This window comes from Eriocheir sinensis, chromosome 49 (genome assembly GCF_024679095.1).
Source record: "Eriocheir sinensis breed Jianghai 21 chromosome 49, ASM2467909v1, whole genome shotgun sequence".
Classification (NCBI taxonomy): domain Eukaryota; kingdom Metazoa; phylum Arthropoda; class Malacostraca; order Decapoda; family Varunidae; genus Eriocheir; species Eriocheir sinensis.
The window spans coordinates 11,524,150-11,536,649 of record NC_066557.1 but is presented as its reverse complement, the minus strand read 5'-3'; the positions used below and the strand labels follow the sequence as shown (position 1 = coordinate 11,536,649).

The 12,500-nt window shown below is 44.4% G+C and overlaps 2 protein-coding genes across 9 annotated transcripts in view; one reads left to right on the top strand and one right to left on the bottom strand.

Moving 5' to 3' along the window:
- LOC126981931 (uncharacterized) overlaps nt 1–1,607 on the top strand; it is a 6,720-nt gene extending 5,113 nt beyond the window's left edge. For both annotated transcript variants that reach the window (XM_050833610.1, XM_050833609.1), the window contains exons 6-7: nt 154–343; nt 714–1,607. In XM_050833610.1, coding sequence (XP_050689567.1) covers nt 154–343; nt 714–925 — 402 coding nt within the window. In that variant the 3' untranslated portion in view covers nt 926–1,607. The remainder of the gene's footprint in view (nt 1–153; nt 344–713) is intronic.
- Nucleotides 1,394–12,500, bottom strand: part of LOC126981930 (armadillo repeat-containing protein 2-like) — a 26,767-nt gene continuing 15,660 nt past the window's right edge. For all 7 annotated transcript variants that reach the window (XM_050833600.1, XM_050833607.1, XM_050833606.1 and 4 more), the window contains 9 exons: nt 12,361–12,500; nt 11,575–11,771; nt 10,460–10,628; nt 9,760–9,900; nt 9,038–9,254; nt 8,454–8,567; nt 8,047–8,179; nt 6,678–6,838; nt 1,394–4,513 (listed from right to left, as the gene is read on the bottom strand). The exon at nt 12,361–12,500 is cut by the window's right edge and continues 136 nt beyond it. In XM_050833600.1, the coding sequence (XP_050689557.1) occupies nt 4,359–4,513; nt 6,678–6,838; nt 8,047–8,179; nt 8,454–8,567; nt 9,038–9,254; nt 9,760–9,900; nt 10,460–10,628; nt 11,575–11,771; nt 12,361–12,500 (1,427 nt within the window). In that variant the 3' untranslated portion in view covers nt 1,394–4,358. The remainder of the gene's footprint in view (nt 4,514–6,677; nt 6,839–8,046; nt 8,180–8,453; nt 8,568–9,037; nt 9,255–9,759; nt 9,901–10,459; nt 10,629–11,574; nt 11,772–12,360) is intronic.

Below are 12,500 nucleotides of genomic sequence, written 5' to 3'. Positions count from 1 at the left end.
CTCCACTTAAGGCATTTCCTTCCCCCAAACTTCCACTTCTTTTCTCTTTCTTTAAGACATTACCCTATTAATTCCACCTAAAAAATTCTCCTCACTTTACCCTCCATCTCATACATTTCCTTCCCTCCCTCAATTCCACCTCCTCTCCTCCAGGTCTCCGAGTGGCTAGTGGAGCGTCACCCCAAGCTGGTGCAGAGCCTGGAGCGGCGCCTGGAGGGGCTGGTGGAGAAGGCGGAGTGGGCGGCGGACCAGGACCTGCTCCAGCGCATCCTCCAGCTCGCCCTCCACCACCAGCTGACCACGCACTACCCGACAGCTACTAACGCCCTCCTTCAGTTGCAGTGTGAGTGATAGGGGTGGTAGTAGTAGTAGTAGTAGTTGTAGTAGTAGTAGTAGTAGTAGTTGCAGTTGTAGTAGTGAAAGGGGAGTGGTGAGTAGTATTTTTTTTTTTTTTTTTTTTTTTTTTTTACAACAGAGTAAAGATGGGTAAGGAATGGAAGGGAAGGAGTGCAGTGTTGAGAAAGGGAAGGGGGGTAGGGAAGGGAAGGAAATGTGAAGTTAAGGGTAAGGAAGGGAAGGGAAGGGAAGGGGAGGAAGAGGGAGAAAAGAAATGGGAAGGGGGAGGAAAGGGAAGAGAAGGGTAAGGAAGGGAAATTGATCTACCTTAAGCGAGTGACCTATAACCCCCCCCCCCCCCCCTCCCCTCCCCACAGGTGACGAGGGGGACCTGAGGGCAGCGGAGGAGACACTCAAGTTCGCGCAGCACATGGGCGTCCGCGTCACCCCCAAGGCACTGCACCGTTTCCTGGCCCTCCTCAGCCAACACCGCCGCCCCATACCCTTGGCACTGCTGGCCCTCAAGTACCATCCGCCGCCCCCCCGCCCGGCCATCCCCCCGCCAACACCACCCAAGTACAAGTTCTGAGGGTGGTGGGTGATTTATTTATTTATTCATTTTTTTAGTATACAAAAAAGAATCAAAAGAGGTGGCCGAAAGAGAGGTCAGTTTCGGGATGAAGGTTGTGTGATGGGCAAGGAGATGAGGGAGGAATGGGTGCTGGGAATGGGGAAGGGAATTGTATGTGATGTGGGTCTCTCTCTCTCTCTCTCTCTCTCTCTCTCTCTCTCTCTCTCTCTCTCCTCACCACAGCTCACAGGACCCACAGGATGTCACCCCACAGTATGTCAACAAACCCCACAGACACATACCCCCCCTCACTCTCTCTCACCCACCCACCCCACTTCACAGGACCCACAGGATGTCAACAAACCCGACAGACACATACCCCCCTCTCCCTCTCTCTCTCTCCCCCCCCCCAAAAAAATAACTGTGATAAGATTTCCACTTATTGTTACGTTCTCACACAAATTATGGCTGAAAAACAATTATATCTTTCTCCATTAAATAAACTCACTATTTATATACATTTACAAGCAATATATTAAGCTGTCTTCACTCAGCCGTAAGACATTGTTAAGTTTGTCTTCCAACCCCACACAGACATAAGTAAGCCATTGTTTTCTTTGCCATAATTCGTGTCGAGAACCTCATTGATCATTTATTTATTTAACATTGTACAGAGATTAATAAAGACAGGAATTTGTTATACCATGCATCTCCTTATCCTTTCTTAACATTGGCAGAGGAACAGTCACCACTTCTATAACCTATCACATCATCATCATCATCATCGGTTAACGTCCATTTATTCCCTATGGCGGGGTTGGACGGGACATGAGCCTCCTCCACTGTTGCCGGTCCATAGCCATTTCTTCCGTGGTGTTCAGCCTCCTCATATCTTCCTCCACCGCCTTTTTCCATGTCTTCGCTAACCTGTCACAACAAAATTCAACTCCTACATCTAGTATTACAGAGATGTGTCCCCCTTTTTTATTTTTGTAACAGCAGAGAAAGTCATTATTAATATTATTATGAGATGAATCAAGTAGAGAAGGGGAGTGCAGATAATATAAACTGCCATTAAAACATTTCACAATAACATTCACTTCCTAGATCTAGTTATACAAAGACATCTGGAGTCCCTAAGGTTAGATTCTGAGAGGACGAGAGAGCATTCCTTCACTCAGCGAGCATTCCCTCCTCCCTCATTTCAAGTTAGTGGTCGGTAAGAAAGACTGACTTGGACATTATCATAAGAGGAAGAACACCCTCACCCCTGGGCTACTGTTTACATGTTAGAATGGTTACAATTAGTCAGTCAAAGAAAGTGGTTCCTCATTTCAAAAGTTGCTAGGGGTGAGAAGGATTTATTTGGACATTATCAAAGAGGAAGAACACCCTCACCCCTGGGCCACTGTTCCCTGTTAGAATAGTTGTGATTGGTCAGTCGAATGAGAGTTGCATTACTGGTTCATTCTTTTATTAGGAGAGAAAAGTGGTTACAGAGAAAGAAATGTTAGTTAGTTAGTTGAGAATTGGTTATGAGTTCTTGCACATACATAGAAAAGTGGTTACAAAGAAAGATATGTTAGTTAGTTAGTTGAGAATTGGTTATGATATCCTGCACATACATAGAAAAGTGGTTACAGATTAAGGATATTAGCTAGTTGAGGATTCGTTGAGTAATACTTCCTGCCCATACATAAATCACAAGTCTAGTTATGGACGAAGAAACGAAAAAAAAGACAAGATGCAAGAGAGAAAGAAATACAAAACATGAATTACAAGTCTAGTTATGGACAAAAAAACGAAAAAATGACAAGACGCAGGAGAGACATAAATAAAAAAGCATAAATCACAAGTCTAGTTATGGATAAAAAAACGAAAAAATGACAAGACGCAGGAGAGACAGAAATACAAAACATAAATCACAAGTCTAGTTATGGACAAAAAAACGAAAAAATGACAAGACGCAGGAGAGACAGAAACACAACAGGAATAGACGTGGCTGCCTCGTCTTCCGTCCCACTTCTCGTCAAGGAAGAGGAAGACAACAAAAGGGAGAGGAGTACTAATTGAGAAAGAAGTAAATAATAACACACTCTTCCCTGCCATTTCTAATCAAGGGAGAAAAAGACCAAACAAAAGGAATAGGAACACTAAATGAGAAATAAATAAATAATAACAATAAGTAGTTAATATGAAGTTAATTATATATAAGTACCAGGTAAGAACAGGTATAGAGAGAGGGAAAATTTACATAGATAGGAGAAGGAAGAGTGAGAATTATGTCGTTAGGAGTGACAGTAAGGTAATACATCCACTAATGAGACCATCTACACAGGTAATTACGGAGCTTTGAGTATACATAGGAACAGGTGACCACTATTACTACTACTACCACTACTACTACTACTACTATTACTACTACTACCGCTACTGTTATCACGTGATTTGGGAACTACTATAATGTGTGTTCTCTCTGTTTCTTCAATCAATTTTTCGGGTCTTGTGCCGAGAGATGAGTTTTGTGTCGTGTTAAATTTTGCTTGGCCCAAAATTCATCTCTCGGGTTTTTCTTACAAGTTAAATGCAAGTGTTGTTTACGTTCATAGTTATAAATGCATGGACGGAATTAATCTGAATGCTCGCTCGCTCACACACACACACACACACACACACATACACACATGCAAATCACAGTAGTACAAGATGTGATTTGCAGTTTACATTAGCTGACACACACACACACACACACACACACACACCATCACAGCATAATACCCCCATAGAACTAGTACAAGTATCGGTGAACATCTTACCCAACATGCAGAGTGATGCTGACTAAATTAAGGACAAAACAAATAGATTAATTGAATGAGATATCAGCCCACATTCCCAACCACCTCTCGGCTCACATGCGCACATCTGGTAAGGCTTTCATTGATGTTGTGTTAGTCTTTCCATGGGTGGTGTTATGAGCCTAGTGGTAGTTTGACAAGGCTTCTGCACCATTAATGTGAAAATACACTAAAAAAAAACTGATTAATCTCCTTTGAGGCCTTGGGAAATAGATGTTGTGAGATCTGAAAGTGTTTAAGATCAAGGTCGGTCTCTCTCTCTCTCTCTAGGAGGCTGAGAATACTGGCCGAATCACTCTAATCTCTCCTCTCTCACACTCTTTCTCCCTCTCTCTCTCTCTCTTTCCTCTCACACTGTCTCTCTCTTTCTCTCTCTATCGGACTGAGAATACTAGCCAAATCATTTTACTTTCTATCTCACACACACTCTCTCTCTCTCCCTCTTTCTCTCTTTATCAGGCTGAAAATATATACTGGCCAAATCATTTTCTACTCTCCTCTCACATACTCTCTTTCTTCCTCCTCTCTCTCTCTTTTTCTCTCCTCTCACACACTCGCTCGCTCTCCCTCTCTCTCCCTCTCTCTCCCTCTCCCCCTCAGACCACAGGCAGCGCGGTGGTGTTTTCTTCGATGCGGTCCAGCAGCTTGGTGGCAACGAAAGCAAAGTCCTCCCACAGCTGATACACGACCTCCTTGGTGTCGGGGTCGCACTCACCAAACACCTCGGGGTTGTTGAAGTACGAGTCATCATCTGTAGGGGAGGAGGGTGTGAGGATGGTGAGGTTTTGTGGGGTTCTTATGGGGGGACTAATATTGCCACCTTCGTAAAGAAATCGCCTTAGTCATTGAACTCTACTTTACAGGAAATAAAAAAAGAACTGTCAGTATCTCATTTGGTTTAAGGTTTAGGCAGAAATGAAAAGGTCAATTCTGGAACACTCAAACCCTGAATGACGAAGGAAACTATACAAAAATGGGCGATATGTTGGAAAATTGATGTATAGATAAAAACCTCATTATTTTCTACTTTACAGGAAATCAGAAAAGAACTGTCAGTATCTCATTTGGTTTAAGGTTTAGGCAGAAATGAAAAGGTCAATTCTGGAACACTCAAACCCTGAATGACGAAGGAAACTATACAAAAATGGGCGATATGTTGGAAAATTGATGTATAGATAAAAACCTCATTATTTTCTATTCTACAGGAAAGCAGAAAAGAACTGTCATCATCTCATTTGGCTTAAGATTTAGGCAGAAACGAAAAGGTCAATTCTAGAACACTCAAACCCTGAATGACGAAGGAAACTATACAAAAATGGGAGACATGTTGGAAAATTGATATATAGATAAAAACCTCCTTATTTTCTACTTTACAGGAAATCAGAAAAGAACTATCATCATCTCATTTGGCTTAAGATTTAGGCAGAAATGAAAAGGCCAATTCTGGAACACTCAAACCCTGAATGACGAAGGAAACTCTACAAAAATGGGCGATATGTTGGAAAATTGATGTATAGATAAAAACCTCCTTATTTTCTACTTTACAGGAAATCAGAAAAGAACTATCATCATCTCATTTGGCTTAAGATTTAGGCAGAAATGAAAAGGCCAATTCTGGAACACTCAAACCCTGAATGACGAAGGAAACTCTACAAAAATGGGCGATATGTTGGAAAATTGATGTATGTATAAAAACCTCCTTATTTTCTACTTTACAGGAAAGCAGAAAAGAACTGTCAGTATCTCATTTGGCTTAAGATTTAGGCAGAAATGAAAAGGTCAATTCTGGAACACTCAAACCCTGAATGACGAAGGAAACTCTACAAAAATGGGCGATATGTTGGAAAATTGATGTATAGATAAAAACCTCCTTATTTTCTACTTTACAGGAAATCAGAAAAGAACTATCATCATCTCATTTGGCTTAAGATTTAGGCAGAAATGAAAAGGTCAATTCTGGAACACTCAAACCCTGAATAACGGAGGCAACTCTACAAAAATGGGCGATATGTTGGAAATTTGATGTATGTATAAAAATCTCATTATTTTCTACTTTACAGGAAATCAGAAAAGAACTATCATCTCATTTGGTTTAAAGTTTAGGCAGAAATGAAAAGGTCAATTCTGGAACACTCAAACCCTGAATGACGAAGGCAACTCTACAAAAATGGGCGATATGTTGGAAAATTGATGTATAGATAAAAACCTCCTTATTTTCTACTTTACAGGAAATCAGAAAAGAACTATCATCATCTCATTTGGCTTAAGATTTAGGCAGAAATGAAAAGGCCAATTCTGGAACACTCAAACCCTGAATGACGAAGGCAACTCTACAAAAATGGGCGACATGTTGGAAAATTGATGTATGTATAAAAACCTGGAAATCACTGAACAATAACTTATCCGATTATTTTATGAGGGTGATGATGTATTGTTTGTTTTGTGAGGTGTTTGTGAAGACTAATTTATTGGGGTTGCAAGGACAGTTGGGTTTGTGTGGGGACTTATTTATAGAGTTGTGATGACTAAGGTTTTGTGTGGTCTAATTAGTGTTGGGTTTTACTAGTAATTTATTGGGGTTTTTAAGGAAAGGGGGCTATTTGTGGGGCTGGGATTGTGGGGTTGGGGAAGACATGAGGTGTGTGGGGTTGAGATTGGGGAAAAAGAGGCAAGATTTATGGGGTTACAAGAGAAACTAATAGATGAAAAGAACACACACACACACACACACACACACACACACACACACACACACACAGAGTTACAGTTTTCCATACAGAAGCATAACAACATGGAACGGACTTGACGAGGAGACTGTGTGTGCAAAAACGATTCATGATTTTAAAGCCAACTAGGTAAATACACACACACACACACACACACACACACACACACACACACACACAGAGACTCACCCAAGAACTCCTCCAGCACATAGATCAGCTTCTCGGTCTCCTTGGGCCCCAGCACCTCCTCCACGTCGGCAGCGGAGGCACAGAAATTCCACAGCACCTGACACACCAGGCTACACAGCTGCCAGTCCCCATAGCCAAAGTACTGCAGCACGTCAATCAGTCTGGCAAGGAGAAGGGAGATTAGGGTGAGTACTAAAGAATCAAAGAATAAGTATTGATCAATCTGGCAAAGGAGAAGGGAGATTAGGGTGTGTATGTGGCTCTGTGATGGAGAACACTGATTAATCTAGCAGGGATAAGGGAGATTAGGGTGTGTATGTGGGTCTGTGATGGAGAACGCTGATTAATCTAGCAGGGATAAGGGAGATTAGGGTGTGTATGTGGGTCTGTGATGGAGAACGCTGATTAATCTAGCAGGGATAAGGGAGATTAGGGTGTGTATGTGGGTCTGTGATGGAGAACACTGATTAATCTAGCAGGGATAAGGGAGATTAGGGTGTGTATGTGGGTCTGTGATGGAGAATGCTGATTAAGCTAGCAGGATAAGGGAGATTAGGTGTGTACGAGGGTCTGTGATGGAGAACGCTGATTAAGCTAGCAGGGATAAGGGAGATTAGGGTGTGTATGTGGGTCTGTGATGGAGAACGCTGATTAATCTAGCAGGGATAAGGGAGATTAGGGTGTGTATGTGGGTCTGTGATGGAGAACGCTGATTAATCTAGCAGGGATAAGGGAGATTAGGGTGTGTATGTGGGTCTGTGATGGAGAATGCTGATTAAGCTAGCAGGGATAAGGGAGATTAGGGTGTGTATGTGGGTCTGTGATGGAGAATGCTGATTAAGCTAGCAGGGATAAGGGAGATTAGGGTGTGTATGTGGGTCTGTGATAAGAGAACACTGATCAATCTAGCAGGGATAAGGGAGATTAGGGTGTGTATGTGGGTCTGTGATAAGAGAACACTGATCAATCTAGCAGGGATAAGGGAGATTAGGGTGTGTATGTGGGTCTGTGATGGAGAACGCTGATTAATCTAGCAGGGATAAGGGAGATTAGGGTGTGTACTGAAGAACATTGATCAGTCTAGTGAGGAAGAGGAAGTTAGGGTGTGTGGAGTGTGTTTTTTTAGTACATATTTTTCCTAGTATTTGTTTTGGTATAACATTATTTTTTCTTTACTATGTCAAAAGCAACATATTTTAAACAACACTTAATTTTCTTTGCTACATAATTAACTACCTTATACTTTTGTTCAGGACTATATCATAATCATTTTTGTGTTATGATGGTGAATGTCGGTTTTCCTTCTCATCTTTACTCATTCATCTGTATCCACAAACTACACACTCTCCCTGCAACACACTCTTCTCACCTCAGCACGCCATTCTCTGCCTGGAATATGCTCCTGCGCGAGGCATCGGACATCAGGTTGACCAGCACACCAGCACACACATAGACCAGCTCACGGGAGTCACAGTCCAGCATCTCCACCAACACCTCCAGCACTGGGTGAGGGAGGGAGAGAGAGGGTGAGTGAGTGTGTGAGTGAGTGAGTAAGTGTGAGTAGATTAGGATATCATCTTTGGTTTTGCATGGATTAGAATTGTGTCTTTAGTTCTGTATAGATTAGGATCATGTCTTTAGTTTTGTATTAAGTGCATGAGTGTGTAGGGAAGTGAGGGAGGAAGAAATGAGTGAGTGAGTGAATGTGAGTGAATGTGAGTGAGATTGTGTGAGTGACAAACACCCAACAAGGAAACAAACACCAAACCAACTCACCGGCGCGTTTGGTGAGGATGTCTCGGATGTCCTTGAAGTGGGTGAGGTTCCCAAACACGCGGATGGTCTCCACCAGCCCCTCCACGTGGTCCATGGGCAGCATCTCACACAGGCCTGGTGGGAGGGAAATAGTTCTTGTATTTTTTTGCTAATGTGAATTTATGCAAAGATATTCCATGCTGTGTATCACTTGAATTGCACTTATAATTGCAGAAAAATAAAATGTGATTGTTGCAAAAATTAAAGTACGATATTTTGCAGAAAACCAAAAACTCACGCTGATGGAAAAATACCAGAACTTTCCTTTACCTTTCCAAAGAGATGCAATTTTTTAGAATTTACTCCTTGTTTTTGCTATACCCATAACTGCAGTGATTGTAACTATAGACAAATACGCTCCTTACATGCACACACACGCACACACAAACACACACACACAACCCCTACACCCCCCATACACACACCAATTATACCAATACTATTATGTCATTAAGGAAAAGCAAAGGACAGACAACCCTCACAAGAAATGCCCACCCACACACAAACACCCCTTACATACACCCCCCCACACCCCATACACCTACACTCTGCCAGGTCCACATGCAGGGCTGAGATGGGCTGGTCCCTGGTGTAGAAGGTGAGGTTGTTGAGGGTGGCCAGCGTGGACAGCACCAGCTCCTCACTCTCGTCCACGCCCTTGTGCTGCAGCGCCGAGACCAGCAGCGACAGGCAGGTGCGGGAGCGAGCCAGGACGGGGCCGACGCGTGAGTGGACGGAGACGTTAGCCAGCACACGGATCAGCTGTGGGGTGGAGGGAGGAGGAATAAGGTGAGGAATAGAGTTTTTGTGCTTCTATGTCTTTATTTCTCTGCTTTATTTGTTTGTCTTCCAGCAGGTAGATTAGCTGTGGGGTGGAAGGAGGAGGTAGTGAGGTATCGGGTGTTTTCCTGAATGATTCGAAAACAATGCAAAACAGAGGAGGAATAAAGAAACAATTAAGAGCAAGGGGAAAGTAGAAAATGGCAGCGGAGGAGGAAACGAGAAGAAATAAGAAACAGGAGAACAAGAAGAAAGAAAAAAAAGGCCTATAAAACACAGAGAAAAAAACAGAGACAAAAGGAGAAAACATAGAATAACAGAAATCACCCAGAAAAACAGAAAGAAAGCAAAAAAACAACTATCAGCGCACTGGTAAACAGAAAACAGACAAAAAAACAAAGAGAAAAACAGAGAAAGGCACCCACTAACATCTCTTCCCCCATCCCCCATCTACACCCACTAACACCACTTCCCCCCAGTCACCCACCTTAACCATGACATCCTCTGGGGTACCACTGGCGGGGGTGAGGGGGTCCACCATCTCCTGGGCCTGGTGGTGGCGATCGCGCTGGAGATAGTCGGTCAACAGCTCCAAAAGTGACTCTGTGAAGCCATCCTCACTGAACAGCTGTGGGGGGGAGAGTGTGTGAGTGTGGGTGGGGGGAGAGGAGATTGTGAGTGTGTGTGTGGAGGGGGTGAATGTTTGAGTGTTTATGATATGGCAGAGTGTGTGTGGGGAGAGTGGGGGAGTGTGCTGATAAGAATGTGTGAGGAGAGTATGTATGTGTGTTGTGTGAATGTGCAGGGAGAGTGTGTGAGTGTTTGAAGGAGAGTGTGAGAGAATGTGTGACTGAGAATAAGGGGGAGAGTGTGTGAGCGTGAGATGAAGAGGAGAGTGTTTGATTGTGAGTGTGTGAGGGAGAGTGTGTGTGTGAGGAGAATGGGGGAGAGTGCAAGTGTTTAGGTGAGTGTAGGTAAGTTTGAAGTGGGAATAGAAGGGGATAAACACACACATACATACACACACACACAAACACACCTTTCCCTCACACTCTCTCTTGCACAAACACACACACACACCTTTCCCTAACCCTCTCTTACACAAACACACACACACACCTTTCCCTCACACTCTTCCTTCCCCCATCTCCCCCCTTTCACTCTCACCCCCCCCAACCCCCCCTCACCTTCCACCTGGCCTCATCGGAGTTTGCCATCATGTTCCCGAGGGCATAGGCTAGCCGCACCACAATGCCGGGGGACGCAGCGTGCTTCTTCAGGGCCCCCACAGCCGCCGGGAGCATTGACGGGTGAGAGGCAGCCGCAGCACAGCACTCCTCGTGGGTGGAGATGATGCTGTGGGTGGATGAGAAAGGTGGATGAATAAGGTGGAAGAGCGTTCAGTTTTTAATGTTTTAACTCTCTTCAATGTCAGTGACCCTAGCAATTGTGGTTCTGACCTTTTTTTTTTTTTTAATCTGGACACTCATGACTAACATTAAGGTTGCTGGTAAAACCATTTTGGGTTAAAATAATCTAAATTGAATGTTCTTCCATATAATTGATGTTTTAGGTTGAACGGTTTTGTAGCTTTGTTGGAAATTTACATTGAAAAAAGTGCATTCAAAGTTTTAAGTGATTTTTAAGCTAATTTTATGTATGACCTAAGGCAACCTCCACCAAGTTAGGGAAATTAGATGGTGGAATTTTGCCTCTGGATATTTTGTAATGCTTTTGGTCACTGTTGCTCAATTATGGAAAATGCCCGGACAGTCAGATTTTCGACCTGATGAACCAGTCATTCCCCTCGAACACTCCTGCTTACCTAGACATGCAACCACCTCACCACACCTCACCAGAGCCTCCTCACCTGAACATGCCACCACCACAATCCACCACAGCCTCACCGAACCATGCCACCACCACACCACACCTTATCCTCACCTAAGCATTCCACCACACTCCACCACAGCCTCACCTAACCATGCCACCACCACACTCCGCCATATCCTCACCTGAGCATCCCACCACACTCCACCACAGCCTCACCGAACCATGCCACCACCACACCCCACCTTATCCTGACCTAAGCATTCCACCACACTCCACCACAGCCTCACCTAACCATGCCACCACCACACCACACCTTATCCTCACCTAACCATCCCACCACACTCCACCACAGCCTCACCTAACCATGCCACCACCAAACCCCGCCTTATCCTCACCTAACCATCCCACCACACTCCACCACAGCCTCACCTAACCATGTCACCACCACCCTATCCCACCTTATCCTCACCTGAGTATCCTGACCACATTGGCCGTCACATCCTGGTCGTGGGAGAAGTGGTGTAGCAGCGAGCACACCTGAGGCACCGCACCCGTGACCAGGAGCAGAGGGAAGGTGCGCTCGCAGCTGCTGACGTGGCGCAGCGTACCGGTTAGCTGGACAAGGGCGTAGTGTGTCTGCTCTGGTACGCTGCCCGTCTCTTGTTGCTGTGGGGGGGAGGAGGGGTTAGGGGGGTCTGAGTGTGGGGTTAAGGGGGGTGAATAATGGGGGTGATGATTTTTGTTTGTTTGTTTGTTTGTTTGTTTGTGTGTGTGTTTGTTTTCTCATCCATGTTGTTATCTTTATTGCTCTCACTGTAAGTTTTAAGGTTGTATAGGAGAAGGGATGCAGTCTCTCTCTCTCTCTCTCTCTCTCTCTCTCTCTCTCTCTCTCTCTCTCTCTCTCTCTATGTTATATATATGGTAAAGAAGTCAGATCCAGGACAAAAAAAAAAAAAAAAAGCCCACTGGTACAAAAATTCTCCCACACACACACACACACACACACACACACACACACATAGAAACCCTTCCCCAAACACCCCATTCACCCCTACACCCACCCATACACTCGCCCCACACCACCCCACACTCACATGGTTAACAATGAGCTTTTATACACACGACAAAAAGCCCCAATACTCTCTCTCTCTCTCTCTCTCTCTCTCTCTCTCTCTCAGACAAAACACACACACCCCCTCCTCTACACCCACCTCACCCCTCCATACACTATCTATAACCTCCCCCATACACTCACATGGTTCACAATCAGCTTCATATGCAGGACGAGGAGCTCCAGGATCCCTCGGTTCAGGAGCCGCGACACCAGCTGGGAGTTCATGGTGAGGAACTTGAGGGCGCCATAGCCATAGACACACGCCTCGGGCTGCTCCAGGG